The sequence below is a fragment of the Manis javanica genome, chromosome 3 (assembly GCF_040802235.1).
Source record: "Manis javanica isolate MJ-LG chromosome 3, MJ_LKY, whole genome shotgun sequence".
NCBI classification, from domain to species: Eukaryota; Metazoa; Chordata; class Mammalia; order Pholidota; family Manidae; genus Manis; species Manis javanica.
The window spans coordinates 54,942,027-54,961,054 of record NC_133158.1 but is presented as its reverse complement, the minus strand read 5'-3'; the positions used below and the strand labels follow the sequence as shown (position 1 = coordinate 54,961,054).

Here is a 19,028-nt window from a genome sequence, read left to right as displayed (position 1 = left end):
CCTCACAGCTAGAAGGAAGCATCCCAGGACACTCAGCAGGGCAGCTGGAATCCCGGGGAACTCCGGGTGCCTTAAACCCCTGGCGGCAGTGCAGCTCTGAGGACACTCACGGCAATAAACAGCCTCCTGCTTGTCCCCCTCCAGCATGCCCCGCCATAATGGAGCAGAAGCCTGAGACTGGCCACGCCCACAGCAGCCATGCAGAACATCCTCTGCAGCCACCCGGGCCAGACTCAGAGGCCCTGTCAGCGTGCAGTTGCCCATCACAAGCTGCTAGGGGTCGCCGTTCTCAAAGGAAGGGAAGGCGACAGGCAAACAGGAAAGGACTTTCTTCTCCCAGCTGACACATGCGCCAACTGCCTACGAATACCTCTATTGCCATGAAAATGCAGAATAATTTGATACAGACAAGAATAACCCAGACATCCCTGAGAGGGAACCTGGGGAGATAAGATTTAACCAATCTTCCTGAAAAAGAATTCAAATTAAAGGTCATAACCATGCTGATGGAGCTGCAGAGAAAAATGCAAGAGCTAACACATAAAGTTGGGAGACAGAATACAGAAATAAAACAATCTCTGGAAGGACTTAAAAGCAGAATGGACGAGGTGCAAGAGGCCGTTAATGGAAAAGAAATCAGACAACAGGAATGCAGAGAAGCTGAGGCAGAGAGAGATAAAAGGATCCCCAGGAATGAAAGAATATTAAGAGAACTGTGTGACTAACCCAAACAGAACAATATCCGCATTATACGGGTACCAGAAAAAAGAGAGAGAAAAAGGGATAGAAAGTATATTTGAAGAAATAATTGCTGAAAACTTACCCAAACTGGGGGAGGAAATAGTTGCTCAGACCACAGAAGCCCACAGAACTCCCAACAGAAGGAAGCCAAGGAGGACATCACCAAGACATATAATAACTGAAATGGCAAAGATCATGGACAAGGACAGAGTATTAAAGGAAGCCAGAGAGAAGAAAAAGGTCACATACAAAGGAAAACCCATCAGGCTATCATTAGACTTCTCAACAGAAACCTTACAGGCCAGAAGAGAATGGCATGATATATTTAATGCAATGAAACAGAAGGGCCTTGAACCGAGGATACTGTATCCAGCACGATTATCATTTAAATAAAAAGGCGGGATTAAATAATTCCCAGACAAGCAAAAATTGAGGTATTTTGCATCCACAAACCACCTCTACAGGGTATTTTAGAGGGACTGCTCTAGATTGGAGCACTCCTAAGGCTAAATAGATGTCACTAGAGAAAATAAAATCACAGAAAAGAAAGCACACCTATCAAATACTAAATAAATGCACAAAATAAAATCAACTACCCACAAAAGCAGTCAAAGGAAACACAAAAGAGCACAAAATAAAACACCCAACATATAAAGAATGGAGGAGGAGGAATAAGAAGGGAGAGAAATAAAGAAACATCAGACTGTGTTTATAAGAGCTCGATAAATGAGTTAAGTTAGACAGTAAGATAGTAAAGAAGCTAACCTTGAATCTTTGGTAACCACGAATCTAAAGCCTGCAATGGCAATAAGTACATATCTTTCAATAATCACCCTAAATGCAAATGGACTGAATGCACCAATCAAAAGACACAGAGTAATAGAATGGATAAAAAAGCAAGTGCCATCTATATGCTGCTTACAAAAGACTCACCTCAAACCCAAAGACATGCACAGATTAAAAGACAAGGGATGGAAAAAGATATTTCATGCAAACAACAGGGAGAAAAAAGCAGGTGTTGCAATACTAGTATCAGCATATATGTTTTCATAGTATTCTCTAACAATTCTTCAAAACAAAGAAAGTAACAAGATAAAGAAGGACATTACATAATGACCAAGGGCTCAGTTCACCAATAGGATATAACCATTATAAACATACATGCACCCAATACAGGAGCACCAACATATGTGAAACAAATACTAACAGAACTAAAGGAGGAAATAGAATGCAATGCATTCATTTTGGGAGACTTCAACACACCATTCACTCCAAAGGACAGATCCACCAGACACAAAATAAGTAAGGACACAGAGGCACTGAACAACACACTAGAACAGATGGACCTAACAGACATCTACAGAACTCTACACCCAAAAGCAGCAGGATACACATTCTTCTCAAGTGCACATGGAACATTCTCTAGAATAGACCACATACTAGGCCACAAAAAGAGCCTGAGTAAATTTAAAAAGACTGAAATTCTACCAACCAGCTTTTCAGACCATAAAGGTCTAAAACTAGAAATAAATTGCACAAAGAAAGCAAAAAGGCTCACAAACACATGAAGGCTTAATAACATGCTCCTAAGTAATCAATGGGTGAATGACCAAGTGAAAACAGAGATCAAGCAATATATGGAGACAAATAACAACAACAGCACAAAGCCCCAACTTCTGTGGGATGCGGCGAAGGCAGTTCAAAGAGGAAAGTATATAGCAATCCAGGCATATTTAAAGAAGGAAGAACAATCGCAAATGAATAGTCTAAAGTCACAATTATCCAAACTGGAAAAAGAACAAATGAGGCCTAAAGTCAGCAGAAAGAGGGACATAATAAAGATCAGAGAAGAAATAAATAAAATAGAGAAGAATAAAACAATAGAAAAAAACCAATGAAAGAAGAGCTGGTTCTTTGAGAAAATAAACAAAATAGATAAGCCTCTAGCCAGACTTATTAAGAGAAAAAGACAATCAACACACATCAACAGAACCAGAAACGAGGGAGGAAAAATCACAACAGACCCCAGAGAAGTACAAAGAATTGTTAGAGAATACTATAAAAACCTATATGCCAACAAGTTGGAAAACCTAGAAGAAATGGACAACTTCCTAGAAAAATACAACCTTCCAAGTCTAACCAAGGAAGAAACAGGAAATCTAAACAGACTAATTACCAGTAATGAAATGGAAGCAGTAATCAAAAAACCACCCAAGAGCAAACCCCCAGGCCAGATGGATTTACTGCGGAATTTTATCAGACATACAGGAAAGACATAATACCCATTCTCCTTAAAGTTTTCCAAAAAATGGAACAGGAGGGAATACTCCCAAACTCATTCTATGAAGCAAGCATTACCCTAATACCAACACCAGGCAAACACCCCACCAAAAAGAAAATTATAGACCAATAACCCTGATGAACATAGATGCAAAAATACTCAACAAAATATTAGCGAATCGAATTCAAAAATACATCAAGAGGATCATACACCATGACCAAGTGGGATTCATCTCAGGGATGCAAGGATAGTACAACATTAGAAAATCCATCAACATCATGATCACATGATCATCTCCATAGATGCTGAAAAAGCATTTGACAAAATTCAACATCCATTCATGATAAAAACTCTCAACAAAGTTGGTATAGAGGGCAAGTACCTCAACATAATAAAGGCCATATATGATAAACCCACAGCCAACATCATACTGAACAGTGAGAAGCTGAAAGCTTTCCCTCTAAGAACGGGAACAAGACAGGGATGCCCACTCCCCCCACTGTTATTCAACATAGTACTGGAGGTCCTAGCCATGGCAATTAGACAAAACAAAGAAATACAAGGAATCCAGATTGGTAAAGAATAATTCAAAGTGTTAGTACTTGCAGATGACATGATATTGTACATAAAAAACCCTGAAGACTCCACTCCAAAAACTACTAGAACTAATATCAGAATTCAGCAGGGTTGCAGGATACAAAATTAATACACAGAAATCTGTGGCTTTACTATACACTAACAATGAACTAACAGAAAGAGAAATCAGGAAAACAATTCCATTCACAATTACATCAAAAAGAATAAAAAAGCTAGGAATAAACCTAACCAAGGAAGTGAAAGACCTAAACACTGAAAACTACAAGACACTCTTAAGAGAAATTAAAGAGGACACTAACAAATGGAAACTCATCCCATGCTCTTGGCTAGGAAGAATTAATATCATCAAAATGGCCATCCTGCCTAAAGCAATCTACAGATTCAATGCTATCCCTATCAAATTACCAACAGCATTCTTCAACAAAGTGTAACAAATAGTTAAAAAATTCATATGAAACCACCAAAGACCCCGAATAGCCACAGCAATCCTGAGAAGGAAGAATAAAGTAGGAAGGGAATCTCGCTCCCCAACTTCAAGTTCTACTACAAAGCCACAGTAATCAAGACAATTTGGTACTGGCATAAGAACAGAGCCACAGACCAGTGGAACAGATTAGAGACTCCAGACATTAACCCAAACATATATGGTCAATTAATATATGATAAAGGAGCCATGGACATACAATGGGAAAATGACAGCCTCTTCAACAGTTGGTGTTGGCAAAACTGGACAGTTACATGTAAGAGAATGAAACTGGATCACTGTCTAACCCCACACACAAAAGTAAATTTGAAATGGATCAAAGACCTGAATGTAAGTCATGAAACCATAAAACTCTTAGAAAAAAAACATAGGCAAAAATCTCTTGGACATAAACATGAGCGACTTCTTCATGAACATATCTCCCCGGGCAAGGGAAACAAAAGCAAAAATGAACAAGTGGGACTGTATCAAGCTGAAAAGCTTCTGTAGAGCAAAGACACCACCAATAGAACAGAAAGGCATCCTACAGTATGGGAGAATATATTTGTAAATGACATATCGGACAAGGGGTTAACATCCAAAATATATAAAGAACTTAAACACCTCAACACCCAAAAAGCAAATAACCCAATTAAAAAATGGGCAGAGTATATGAAGAGACAGTTCTTCAAAGAAGAAATTCAGATGGCCAACAGACACATGCGAAGATGCTCCACATCACTAATCACAAGGGAAATGCAAATTAAAACCACAATGAGATATCACCTCACACCAGTAAGGATGGCCAGCATCGAAAAGACTAAGAACAACAAATGCTGGCGAGGATGCCAAGAAAGGGGAACCCTCCTCCACTGCTGGTGGGAATGTAAGCTAGTTCAACCATTGTGGAAAGCAGTATGGAGGGTCCTCAAAAAAACTAAAAATAGAAATGCCATTTGACCCTGGAATCCCACTCCTTGAAATATACCCAAGTAATACAACTTCTCAGATTCCAAAAGACATGTGCACCCCTACATTTATTGCAGCACTTTTTACAACAGCCAAGATATGGAAGCAACCTAAGTGTCCATCTGTAGACGAATGGATAAAGAAGATGTGGTACATATACACAATGGAATACTATTCAGCCATAAGAAAGAAATCCTACCATTTGCAACAACATGGATGGAGCTGGAGGACATTATGCTCAGTGAAATAAGCCAAGCGGAGAAAGACAAATGCCAAATGATTTCCCTCATTTGTGGAATATAACAATGAAGCAAAACTGAAGGAACAAAATAGCAGGAGACTCACAGACTCCAAGAATGTACTAGTGGTTACCAAAGGGGAGGGGTGAGGGAGAGCGGGTTGGGTGGGAGGGAGAAGGGGACTGAGGGGTATTATGTTTAGTACACATGGTATGGGGTATCACAGGGAGAACAGTGTATCACAGAGAAGGAACATACTGGATCTCTCGCAACTTGCTGCACTGATGGACAATGACTGCATTGGGGTATGGGTGTGGGGACTTGATAACATGGGTAAATGTAGTAACCACATTGTTCTTTCATGTGAAACCTTCATAAGAGTGTATATCAATCATATCTTTAAAAAAAAAAGAAAACATAGGCAAAACTCTCTTGGACATAAACATGAGCGACTTTTTCATGAACATATCTCCCTGGGCCAGGGAAACAAAAGCAAAGATGAGCACATGGGACTACATCAAACTAAAAAGCTTCTGTACATCAAGGGACACCATCAATAGAACAAAAAGGCATCCTACAGTATGGGAGAATATATTCATAAATGACATCTGATAAGGGTTGACACCCAAAATATATAAAGAGCTCATGTGCCGCAACACCCAAAAAGCAAATAACCCTATTAAAAAATGGGCATAGGATATGAACAGACAATTCTCTAAAGAAGAAATTCAGATGGCCAACAGACACATGAAAAGATGCTTCACATAGCTAATCATCAGGGAAATGCAAATTAAAACCACAATGAGATATCACCTCACACTAGTTAGGACTGTCAACATCCAAAAGACAAAGAACAAGAAATGCTGGCGAGGATGCAGAGAAAGGGGAAACCTCCTATACTGCTGGTGGGAATGTAAATTAGTTCAACCATTGTGGAAAGCAATATGGGGGTTCCTCAAAAAACTAAAAATAGAAATACCATTTGACCCAGGAATTCCACTTCTAGGAATTTACCCTAAGAATACAGGATCCCAGATTGAAAAAGACATATGCACCCCTATGTTTATTGCAGCACTATTTACAATAGCCAAGAAATGGAAGCAACTTAAGTGTCCATCAGTAGATGAATGGATAAAGAAGATGTGGTACACATACACAATGGAATATTATTCAACCATAAGAAGAAAACAAAGCCTACCATTTGCAACAACATGGATGGAGCTAGAGGGTATTATGCTCAGTGAAATAAGCCAGGTGGAGAAAGACAAGTACCAAATGATTTCACTCATATGTGGAGTATAAGAACAAAGAAAAACTGAAGGAACAAAACAGCAGCAGAATCACAGAACCCAAGAATGGACTAACAGTTACCAAAGGGAAAGGGACTGCGCAGGTGGGGTGGGAAAGGAGGGAAAAGAGCAGGGAAAAAGAAAGGGAGCCTTACAATTAGCATGTACAATGTGGGGAGGGCATAGGGAGGGATGTGCAACACAGAGAAGACAAGTAGTGAGTCTACAGCATCTTACTATGCTGATGGACAGTGACTGTAATGGGGTTTGTGGGGGGGTCTTGGTGAAGGGGGGAGTCTAGTAACCATAATGTTCATGTAATTGTAGATTAATGATAATAAAATTTAAAAAAAAAAGCATACAGGATCCCAGACTGAAAAAGACATAGGCACCCCTACGTTTATTGCAGCACTATTTACAATAGTCAAGAAATGGAAGCAACCTAAGTGTCTATCAATAGATAGGCACCCCTACGTTTATTGCAGCACTATTTACAATAGTCAAGAAATGGAAGCAACCTAAGTGTCTATCAATAGATGAATGGATAAAGATGTGGTACACATATGCAATGGAATATTATTCAGCCATAAGAAGAAAACAAATCCTACCATTTGTAACAACATGGATGAGCTAGAGGGTAGTATGCTCAGTGAAATAAGTCAGTTGGAGAAAGACAAGTACCAGATGATTTCACTCATCTGTGGAGCATAAGAACAAAGCAAAAACTGAAGGAAAAAAACAGCAGCAGAATCACAGAACCCAAGAATGGACTAACAGTTACCAAAGGGAAAGGGACTGGGCAGGATGGGTGGGAAGGGAGGGATAAGAGGAAAAAGGGGTATTATGATTAGCACACATAATGTAGTGGGTGCGGCAGGGGAAAGGCAGTATAGCACAGAGAAGACAAGTAGTGATTCTACAGCATCTTATTATGCTGATGGACAGTGACTGTAATGGGGTATGTGGTGGGGACTTGTTAATGGGGGGAATCTAATAACCACAATGTTGCTCATGTAATTGTGTACCAATGATGCCTTAATAAAAAAAAAAAGACTTAACTAGATGGAATTAGCTTCAGAAAACGATTTGAGGCTGCTTGAATGCTTAAGAATTAAATGGAGATGTAGAAGCAAGCAAGTTACTTAAAGTAATTTAAAGTAAAACATTAACACAGGAATCCAGTCACTTCCTTACTAGTGGTGTTGCTGTACTATGCATATTACTCATTGGTGAATATTTATGTAACTTTTCATATGACTGAAGGCTCTATGCAGGCAATTCTTGTGGGTTTTTTTTCTTCCCTTTTCTCTTCTTTAACCCAACAACCACCAACTGAACACAGCCTGGGCATTGTAACAATTAAGAATATTTTGCCATTGACCTTAATCGATATTTTGGGGTAGGTAAAACCCAAACCCCCGAGAAAAATCCAGACGAATACTAACTGGGCGTTTTCTTTCATCCTTTTAAGAAATGGACTAGTGCCGATTCACTTTTTTAAAGGGTATTGTTTTTTTAGCCAACAAACACATTGGGTTTTTACTCACCGATTTCCTCTGATTCCTGCCCAGAGGCTCTAAGCTTGCATTCCTTTGGATAGTGTTTTTGAATTATCTCCCACAGTTCCATATTAACAAGAGAATTTCTGCGGGTATGGTACCGGGTCCAGGAAGAGACCCGGCGGCGACAGAAGGGACAGCATAAACTTGCCTTTTCGACAGTCGATTGGAAGCATGGATTACAGAGCGTGTGGTTACAAGGGAGTGTTACGGGCTCGATTAGGATTTCCACACAGATCCCGCACTGGCATTCCGACAAGGAAGGGATGGAGTCTTTGCGCGCAGCCATTTTAATATGGTAATGAGGCACAGTCTACATCAGCACCTGAAAAGAACCGTATTTCTGGCCCAACTCCAGAGAATGCAAATTCCCAGTTTTGTGTTTAATTATGCCCAGCAGCGTATCAGAATTCAGAGACTGGGAACATCAAAGACGTCTCGAAGCAAAAAGGTGCTCTGCCGGCCCGGTAAACAATCCTATATCCTAGGAGGCGGTGACTTTGTCCATGTTTAAGACAAACGTCAGTTAAAACAAACATTTCGGTCGGGAGACCTTGGCTGCTCTGAAGCATCACATAACTGGTGCAGTAGGGCGCGTGGTGGGCTCTGGCTTTGAGGTGCGGCGGGAGGCCTGCGCCAAATGCCAGCCCTTGCTCTTACCAGGTGAGGATGCTTCCTTCGCCCGGGCTGCAAAGCCCGAGGCTCCGCGTAGCCTCAGCAGCAAGAAGAACGCTATTTCCGCCGGGACGCCGGGCTCTGATGGTGCAAGACTTACGTTTCCCGTTGCCTGGGGACAGCGCACGAGCTTAAGTGGTCCAGCGGTCCGGCGCCTTCGCTGTCTCACTGCGCTCCGAGCCGCTTGGTCCCCTCTCTTCAGTCTGCTAATGAGCCCGATCATGAACGAAGCGCAGTAGCAACCCGTTCAGGGGTAGTGACGCCATGACTGCCCGCCAAAAAATGGCCCCACCCCCAAAGAACAGCCTATGGGCAGAGACGTCAAGCGTTCGGCAGCGGTGGACTTCCGAGGCGGTGCGCGCTCTGGCCCCGCCCCTAGCCTGGGAGTCGCTGTCCCTCCGCCTGCGGAGAGAGCGGAGCCGAATCTTACCGTTTCCAGCTGTCAGAGGCTTCGGAACCCCGAGTGTCGCGGGATTAGTCTTTACGCTAATAAGGGAAACCTCAAAACAAATGGAAACACTGAACAGTTATTTCTTAAATTCTTCCTCTGGTACGCCTCAGAGTACTTTTCTGTGTCTGTTAATTTGTAGCTAAACCTCTTAAGTCGCTTTCCAAAGTTGGCTAGGAAATGATGGGGATTAAGTAAAGACTGTGATCCCTAGTACTTAAGAACCAAGCCTCAGAGCCAGGAAGTAGTATGGTAGTTCCCAGGGACTGGGAGAGTTACTGTGTTGTGGGTATAGTTTCAGTTTTCAGATGGAGGTGGTGATGGTTGCACAATATTATGAATGTACTTAACACCACTTAACTGTACACTTAGAAATGGTTAAGATGGTAAATTTTACGTATATTTTACAATAAAAAAGGTTTTTGGAAAAAAAAAGAACGACGCCTGAGTTTTTTGAGGAAATGTTTCCTCTGCCTAGGGCTGCAGTTGCATTTCTGGAATCTCTGGCTTTTCCTTCCACTTCTGGACTTCCGTGAAACATTGTACTGAACAGTACCGGCGCCGGCTTCCCAGTGGCTGCTGGGAGGGCTAAGATAATGCATCCTGGAAATACTATGATGGAGTCACTCGCCATGGGGCAAACTTTGGCCAAGTGAAAACAGTAGACTGAGCAATGTGAGCACAACAGAGAAATTCTCTGTTCTCCTTCTTTCCAACGCATGGTTTCTCCATTGTGTCTGGAGAAGGACAAGAGTCAGTATAAGTATCTACCGAGCAAGCTGCTGTGTCTCACAGGTTATTCTCAACGAGGGACCAGCAAGGTGCATCATTTTGTATTACTTCCCATCCTTCTCTACGTCATATCCTCTAGAGTGTTTATTTGTACCTCCCAAATAAAGCATCAGCACTTAACTTTTACCTGAAGGACAAGGTACACATTTTAAAATATTTCTGTTATCCATAGCACCTAGATAATGGCATTCGGTGTTCAATAAGTATTATAAACATATGGTCAATGTGTGAGAGTTCCCTTTCTAATATAAATAGCTTTTACTAGAGAGCAGATGCATGTCAACATACAATACATATTAGGTGTTTTTAAATGTTTTGTCTTTAGGTAATACATATATATGGTTTGAAATTCAGAATGGATTAACAATGAAAAGAGCTCCTCCTACCTTTGACCCCTAGCCTCTTAAGTTTTCTTCTTAAGGCAACCAGTGTTATCACTTTATTATGTATCTCTCCAGAAGTTTATGAGGTTTATAGGTATATTTGCATATATAGGTGTGTGTGTGTGTGTGTGTAACACACAGACACGTTTGCTTTTGCCTTTTTTCCACTTAACAATATATATTGAAAACAAATACTTTAAAACACATTTTGGTGGTAACTGTATTTCATTGTATAGTTATACAAAGAATGTCTTCATTCTCTTATATTGCTACACAGAGTACATCCATTGTATTATCATAATTTGTTTAAAAGGCCCCTCACTTTTGCTAAAAACAATAAAACTGCAATAAATTATACATACATATTGTTTCCCATTTGCAAGATAAACTACTAGACGTGGAATCTCTGGGTCCCAGGGGAACAGGTTAATTTTTGACTGATGGTATCATCTCTTTTAGGGATGACTTTTGCTCTTCTGGGGCTCTTACTGCTTTCCCCTTCTCAATGACCTGAACTGCTCTCAGCAAACCATCCTGCAGAGCCTGGTGCTTTACCATGTTAGTGATCAAGAAAGTGATATCCCTGATGTACATCTGCCTCACTTTAGCAATGTAGTGTTCTGCCTTGTTACCATGTGCAATAAAGAAGGTACAAAGTGCTGTGATATCTCCTTCTTGCAGCCCATACTCCTCCAGGACAGACTCCCATACAACTCTAATGCGCTTGTTCTTGACTTTTCGTCTAAGGACAGAGGCTAAGGTGGGAAGACCTCTCATCAGGTCTGGCAGCTTCTCAAGCACACGGGTGTGCAAGCAGATGAGTACTTCAATGACGCAGCTATATAAAATACTCAATTCCATTGAAGTGAACCTATAAAAAATACAGACAGCTTCTTAAGCAGCAGAACTTTCTATGTGCAAACATAAAATGAATTCTATTAGGATAAGTCAGAGAAGTACAAACCTGCTAGGAGAACCAGTTGTATTTCAGAAAATACTTCAGATATAGGGCCTACTCTAAACCACTCATAGTTCTCAGGCCACTCATAAGTTTCTCAGTGGCAGAGGGGTTAACATTATCTATCGCTGTGTAAGTTAAGATTTTAGCAAATCAGAGATTGTAACTGAGATATTTACTACAATGCTGGCATAAAAATAGGTGCTCAAATTAATCTTTTTTGATTGAAAAAACTAAGAAAATATTGTTTCTTCACAATCCATTGTTGGAATCGTATTAAAAAATTCAGTTTTAGAATGACCACTGAGAGCTTTCAGAAAGCCATGAAAGTCCACTGATGTCTCATTAGATACTCACCTGAGTGCCAGAACTGCTGTCCACAGCTCATCTTGAGCTATCTGGCTTGCCAAAGTCTTGCTATGCTGTTCAAATTTCTGTGTCAGATTATCCTTGCTGAAATCCAATTCTTTAAATTGTACTTCTAAAGCTTGGAGTTTGTGGTCTACTCTATAGGATAAAATAATCAGTTAGTTTAGGTCAGGGGATAAAACCAAAGTTTTGCCTTAAGAGAAGGCTCGAGTACATTGTTTACAACCACTACCAAACTTGGATAGCTATTTAAATGTAACATTATGAACAGATATTCCCATTTGCCATCCTCTAGCTATCATCCTAGTTCCTGTATTCCTTTTACTGTACTTTTGGATTGTCTAGTTACTTTAATTATCTGCCACACCTTGTCTTTTATACTGTACTTTGTACTTTGTACTTGAAAAGCACTTCATACAAGCATTACTTTGATTCTCACAACTATAAGAAGTGATGCAGTCATTTTTATTATTTTACAGAAACAAATAGAGACCTAATATCATGTAAACAGCTAGTGCTATCTCTACCTTAATTCTGACACCCAAATCCTATCCTTCCTCCACTGATAAACTATAATTCCACTGCCTGCTTGAATACCTCAGCCTTTCAACCTGGTGATCTCCTCCCTACCCACTTCATTCTCACAGGACTGCCTTTACCACCTGTCATTCCCCCACTCTTGCTTTCAGAGTTGGCTTTTCATGAACGAAATTGTAAGCTCTTGGATGGAGGGGATCAGAGACTAGTCCTTGGACATCTTTATACTGCCCCCAATACCTAGTAGAGGCTTTACAAATAAGTAATAAAAGGCATATTGCATGATTGACATCTGTGATACAAATGAGAGGCTGAACTGTGTAACCCAACGTGGGGATTTCAGTAGCCCTGAACAATGTTAATCATCATGGGGCACTGTGGCACCGGAATTACATTTCACTGAACCAGAGAGAACTGGAACAACTACACAACTCACTCGCTTGATCACACTGTATTTCATGAAGGAAGTGATACACAAAACACATACCATTTCCCTGAACTTTTATGTTGTCAGTGACCTGAATATCTGTGTGGTGTCAAGGTTCTGTCCTGATCATCTTCTCTTCTCAGTTCTTACTTTCTTCCAAGGCTAATTCAGCTTCAGGTACCACCTCTCTCCTAAGCTCTAGAACTGTATCTTCAACTCTGTTTTGTACATTTCCACTTGGATGGAGATGTCAAACTCAACTGTCCTAAACTAAACCTACTAATTATACTCATCACTGACTCCCTCTTCAGAAATCACTGCTGTGGAATTATCTCACTGCTTTGGATTCTATTTAAGACATAGATAAGTCTCAGTATGAAATATTTTTGCAGGAGTAGAAGCCTGCATGACCTAATATGCTGGCAATCTCTGTTTACACATCAAAACAATGTCTGACATACTGTTTGCACTAACTTTTAGACCTCTAAGACTATACTGCATATAGGTCATCTCTATCTTGATTTCCAGAGGAACTCTGGCTTTTCAGTCAGTTTAAAATTTTACAATTGCAGTTCTTTAGAATTCCCTCACTAAAAGGCATTCCCAGACCATTCCAAATACATCCTAAACAACATGTCTGCAAATCTGAGTCTGTTTTCTCCTACAGTTCCCCAGCTATTCATGACATCACCATCTGTTCAATTGCTGGAAGTAGACATCTCAGAATAATTCTCACCTTTTCTTTCTTCCTCCGCCATTAAGTCTCTAATCTCTCCCTTCTTCTCCATCTCCACTAAATCAGTTAATTACCATCTCTGACCTAGACCTAGGATTACAGTAGCCTAGCTGGATCTCTGCTTTCAGTTCTGCGACCACGAATCCATCTTCCAGAAATGTGCTTCTGAAACACAATTCTGAGCCTGTCATTCAACTAGTTAGATACGCTTTGTGTTGCCCTGACTTGCCCAGTGATATTGTTAGTGCTGAGGTGAATCTCCTCATCAGGAAGCATAAGCCCTTCATCTATTGCTCCCATCGTTTTCCAGTTCTCTCACATACTAGTCACTGATCACATGAGATAGCTAGCTGCCAAATGAAAGTAGTATGCAATTTCAAGCTTCTATAGCTTACATCTACTGTTTCCTCAATCTAGAATTCCCGTATTTTTCTTTTTCATAAAGTCCTATTCACACTAGAATCCACCTTAAACGTCCCTCTATGAAGGGCTTTTTCCTAGTGTCAAAGGTAAAATTGCTTGATCCTCTCTGTGTTCTCACAGCCCTTGAGGAACGCTACCGTTAAAAGGTCGATCATAGTAAGTTGTATTTTTGAATACTTCTGATAGCCCTACAGGCTGTAAGCCCCTTGAAGACAGAAACCACATTTTATTTATTTTTGCATACCTAGCATTTAGCACATGCATTAATTGAATGAGATTACAGCACCTAGGAGTACATTTGTCTTTATTATTAATTTACATTATTTTCTTGGAAGACCTAAATCAATTGAACAGAAACAGAATTTTAATTAGCATGTCTGTAATTCTTTGCCTATTTTTACTCTTCATTCTTCTCTTGCCCATCTTCCCATAAAAGCAGACCTATGCTTGCTCCCTCCCTGTAGCCCTTATCAACCTTTTCATTGCCTCCTTTAAGGATATCAGGGTTGTGGTTTCATTGTTCATCTTCTTAAGAGAAAAAGATAAGAAACAAAACAAGCAAAACAAAAACCCAATAGAAGTTTGAATCCAGTACTTCTTGCGGTCTTCCACTCAGCAACAGGCAACAGCAGCATGAGTATTCTATCTAAATTCTGTCGGGAAGGTCACTCAGTACCAGAAGCTTTTAATAGCTTGTACATCCAAATATAGTTCCAAAGAACTGATTGTGTGAACACAGGTGTCCTGAATTGCACTATAATATTTGCCTTTGACAAACGAGCCATAGTACGTCAACACAGCAGAACCTGATGTAATTGTGGTTTTTTGTACATTCTGGTAAATGTATATACAATAAATATATACATATACTAGGATTGAATTTGATGAAAAGATTACTCTCAAATTTTAACAGCTTAATTATTCAACTATAATCTAAGTTAGGTTTGAAGAGAGCCCCGGACCTTTTATGATACATCTATACTAAAAAATCTAAATATCCTTAGAAACTAACAAATATTTATTGAGAGCTTCTAGTATTAGATTAGTATTGGAAATAACAGACATGAAACTGAATTCCTGAATTCAGGGAGGTTAAACTAACTGGAGAGATAGGGCATATACTTAAAAAGAAAATGTATATAAAGTGTTGTGTGAAAAATAGGTACAGATTGTAAGAATCACAGAAAATGAGACAGTATGTCACTGAAGACTTGGGTAATTGAGAAATACTTACATGGAAGGTAGGATTTGGGATTGGCCTGAAGGAAATGTAGGTCTTTGATTATTAGAGAAGACAGGAAAGTATTACAAACTGGAGAAATTGTGTGAGCAAAATCACAGAGGTGGCAAGGTATGTGATCCATTGGGGAATAATGAGTGGGTATGTCTTAAGGAAAAGATTCATGTGAGGAAAAGAAAAACAACATTTAAACGGGTCAGAGCCAGGTCATGGGTTTATTCATTTCTTGAATAATTTATTCACTTATTCAATATTTACTGAACACCATAAATATCAGTTAAATGGATAAAACCTATGAATGAATGGTATTGAGAAGACAATGATGCCCTAAGGAGTATACTAGCAAGGAGATAGAAAACAAGGAATTACAAAAGAGTAGAAGGTTCTGGATAGCCTGGTAAGAAGCTTGCACATATGTGAACTCTTGGTTCTGTAAAGTTAATCTAGCAGTGGTGTTTAGGATGGATCCAAGTGGGAATAAAACCGTAGGTAGAGAAGCCCCTCAGGAGATGACCATCACAATCAGAAGTAGGATGTTAAGGGTCTAGATCACAATATTGGTCCTAGGAGTAGAAAGACAAAGGGACAAATCTAAGACACATTATAACTCCCCCAAGGACTCCTGGAGTTGGAGTCTCCTGTGAACCTTTTGGTGTTCTGACTAAGTCCTTTCTTGACTCAGTGGTAAAACATTCCAAGGGTCTTTGTGTTCCACCCATTACCCATCTTTCCCAACCCCCCTGCCTGCTGCTTTTATCTCATTAACAGAATACAAATTTTGTTAAATAGTAGGCAACCATGTGCTCTGGGGGGCTTGGCCCCTCCCCAGTCACAGGGGGCAAATCTTAATTTGACTAAACCAATCATAGTAATTTTATTATTGTTGTCATTATCATTGGTTTAGGAATGAGCAGGTGGCAGAATTCTGGCCTATGAAATGTGAGAGGAGTCTACTGAGGGGCTTCTGAGAAAAATTTTCTTAATGTGAAAAAATATACCTAACAAAATTTACCATTTTTGTGGGGGTATGTGTGAAACAGATAAAGGTAGTACATACCCATTTTGTCCCAAAAGGTAGAAATTTCCAGTTATAAAGTTGTGGATAAAATGAGAGTTCCTGTGGCCAGGATTCTCACCTGGTCCTGGTTGACTAGCTCACTGCACACCTGTGGGCAATACATGGCTGTTGACTCTATAGAAAGAGCTCCGCCCAGTGCTCTGGGCGCGACATGGTGGCAGGGCTGCAAGGCTGCAGGTGAGCAGAGAGAGTGGTGGCAGCACCAAGGACTGAGGCCCAGAGGATGGCGGTGCAGGACGACTGTGCAGAGAGGCCCAGAGGATGGTGGTGCAGGACGACTGTGCAGAGAAGCCCAGAGGACAGCTGTGTGGACAGAGGGGCGCAGAAGCAGAGACTGGCTTGCTGCATACAGACTCGCTCTGAGTGAATGGGATTACAGTGATTGACCTGCCACCTAGAAATAAAGTTGGGTATAACCCTTTCACTCCAAAGAAAGTTTTGTTGTTGATTTCCTTGGTCACACTGAATCCATAGTGAACTTGCCTGGAGCTGAAACCCATTGGCAAGACAAAAGTACATAAGCACTGGGGATGTAATGAACAGTATGGAGACTATAGCATATAACTGTATTATATATTTGTAAGTTGCTAAGAGAGTAGATCTTAAAAATTCTCATCATAGGAAAAAAATTTGTAACTGTGTGGTGATGAATGTTAACCAGACTTCACAATATATACTTTTACTGAATCATTACATTGTACATCTGAAACTAGTATAATGTTTTTATTTATTTTATTTTATTTTATTTTACTTTATTTTATTTTATATTTTATTTTGGTATCATTAATCTACAGTTACAGAAAGAACATTATGTTTACTAGGTTCCCCCCTTCACCAAGCCCCCGCCTACATACCCCTTCACAGTCACTGTCCATCTGCATAGTAAGATGCTGTAAAATCACTACTTGTCTTCTCTGTGTTGTGCAGCCCTCCCTGCGTCCCCCACGCACTATACATGCTAATCGTAATGCCCTCTTTCTTTTTCCTCGCCTTTATCCCTCCCTTCCCACCCATCATCCCCAGTCCCTTTCCCTTTGGTAACTATTAGTTCGTTCTTGGGTTCTGAGAGTCTGCTGCTGTTTTATTCCTTCAGTTTTTGCTTTGTCTTATGGATGAGTGAAATCATTTGGTACTTGTCTTTCTCTGCTTGGCTTATTTCACTGAGCATAATACCCTCTAGCTCCACCCATGTTGTTGTGAATGGTAGGATTTGTTTTCTTCTTATGACTGAATAATATCCCATTGTTTATATGTACCACATCTTCTTTATCCATTCATCTACTGATGGACACTTAGGTTGCTTCCATTTCTTGGCTATTGTAAATAGTGCTGCAATAAACATAGGGGTGCATATGTCTTTTTGAGACTGGACTCCTGCATTCTTAGGGTAAATTCCTAGAAGTGGAATTCCTGGGTCAAATGGTATTTCTATTTTTAGTTTTTTGAGGAACCTCCATATTGCTTTCCACAATGGTTGAACTAGTTTACACTCCCACCAGCAGTGTAGGAGGGTTCCCCTTTCTCTGCATCCTCACCAGCATTTGTTGTTCCTAGTCTTTTGGATGTTGGCCATTCTAACTGGTGTGAGGTGATATCTCATTGTGGTTTTAATTTGCATTTCTCTGATGATTAGCTATGTGGAGCATGTTTGCATGTGCCTGTTGGCCATCTGAATTTCTTCTTTGGAGAATTGTCTGTTCATATTCTATGTCTATTTTTTAATAGGGTTATTTGCTTTTTGGGTGTTGAGGCACATGAGTTTGATATACAATCTTATGAAGGTTTCACATGAGTAACATTATGGTTTCAATATTCAACTATATTATCAAGTGCCCCCCGACACCCCACTGCAATCACTGTCCATCAGTATAGTAAAATGTTATATAGAGTCACTACTTGTCTTCTCTGCTATACTGCCTTCCCAGTGACCCACCTATATTATGTGTGCTAATTATAATGCCCTTAATCCCTTTCTTCCTCCTTCCCCACCCACCTTCCCCAACCTTTGGTAACATCTAGTCCCTTCTTGGAGTCTGTAAGTCTGCTGCTGTTTTGTTCCTTCAGTTTTGCTTTGTTGTTTTACTCCACAAATGAGTGAAATCATTTGGTATTTGTCTTTCTGTGCCTGGCTTACTTCACTGAGCATAATACCCTCTAGCTCCATCCATGTTGTTGCAAATGGTAGGATTTGTTTTCTTCTTATGGCTGAATAACATTTCATTGTGTAAATGTACCACATCTTCTTTATCCATTCATCTACTGATAAAATAGCACCGGGTTTTTATTGTTTTTGTAGAACTGAATGAAGTACTAACAGTCGACTACTTTGAGTACTACTTTGAGTGCTGAACTCAAAGTACAGACACAAATAGAGTTAATGTTATTTCCAGAGGTCTCTGATCCAGGGATAAGTTATGGGAGTTTTTGCCAGAGATTAGGTTACCATTAGTAAACTTACTACTAATGGACACCTTGACCTTAGGAGTTCTTGTAACAGTTGCACATGTGGACAGAAATAGGATTTGTTGAAAGGATACTTTGACAGGGGAACTGCCAACCTGGTTTTGCCCATTTTGACTTTCCCTGCAGTGCAATCTTCAACAAGATGCATTCAATCCAGATAGTTTTCTATATCAATATGAAAGGGGTCATCTTCCTAATTAAAGACTATAAAACAATTCATTTAGAATGTCTGCTAATATTCTAGAAAGAGAATTCCATACATTTTATGAGTTCCATCACCAGACTCAAACTTGCACTCAGCCCAAAGCAGAATCTCAACAACAGTGCCAATTCTAGGCAATCACTCCATTTGCTTGCAAAC

At 40.1% G+C, this 19,028-nt stretch overlaps 2 protein-coding genes across 6 annotated transcripts in view; both read right to left on the bottom strand.

The window, feature by feature from the left end:
* RNF168 (ring finger protein 168) overlaps positions 1-10,059 on the bottom strand; it is a 96,312-nt gene extending 86,253 nt beyond the window's left edge. For 3 of the 5 annotated variants that reach the window (XM_073231444.1, XM_037013171.2, XM_073231445.1), the window contains exon 1: positions 8,127-8,997. In XM_073231444.1, coding sequence (XP_073087545.1) covers positions 8,127-8,427 — 301 coding nt within the window. In that variant the 5' untranslated portion in view covers positions 8,428-8,997. Of the gene's footprint in view, positions 1-8,126 lie in introns of all 5 variants that reach the window. The other 2 variants (XM_073231443.1, XM_037013172.2) reach the window with 2 other exon arrangements.
* A 579-nt stretch (positions 10,060-10,638) lies between these two features.
* SMCO1 (single-pass membrane protein with coiled-coil domains 1) lies at positions 10,639-14,544 on the bottom strand. The gene is made up of 3 exons (XM_017643545.3): positions 14,362-14,544; positions 11,752-11,901; positions 10,639-11,307 (listed from the first exon to the last, which is right to left on the bottom strand). Exons 1-3 carry the CDS (start codon positions 14,409-14,411, stop codon positions 10,863-10,865), a joined length of 645 nt encoding a protein of 214 aa, XP_017499034.1. The 5' UTR covers positions 14,412-14,544; the 3' UTR covers positions 10,639-10,862.
* Between the last annotated feature and the right edge of the window lie 4,484 nt (positions 14,545-19,028).

Coding starts and splice junctions, on each gene's coding strand:
- SMCO1 (XM_017643545.3), bottom strand. CDS start 14,411: ATGAACAATGAAACCACAACCCTGATATCCTTAAAGGAGGCAATGAAA. Junction 11,902..14,361: donor TTAAAGGAGGCAATGAAAAG/GTTGATAAGGGC, acceptor TTTATCCTATAG/AGTAGACCACAAACTCCAAG. Junction 11,308..11,751: donor ACAGCAGTTCTGGCACTCAG/GTGAGTATCTAA, acceptor TATTTTTTATAG/GTTCACTTCAATGGAATTGA.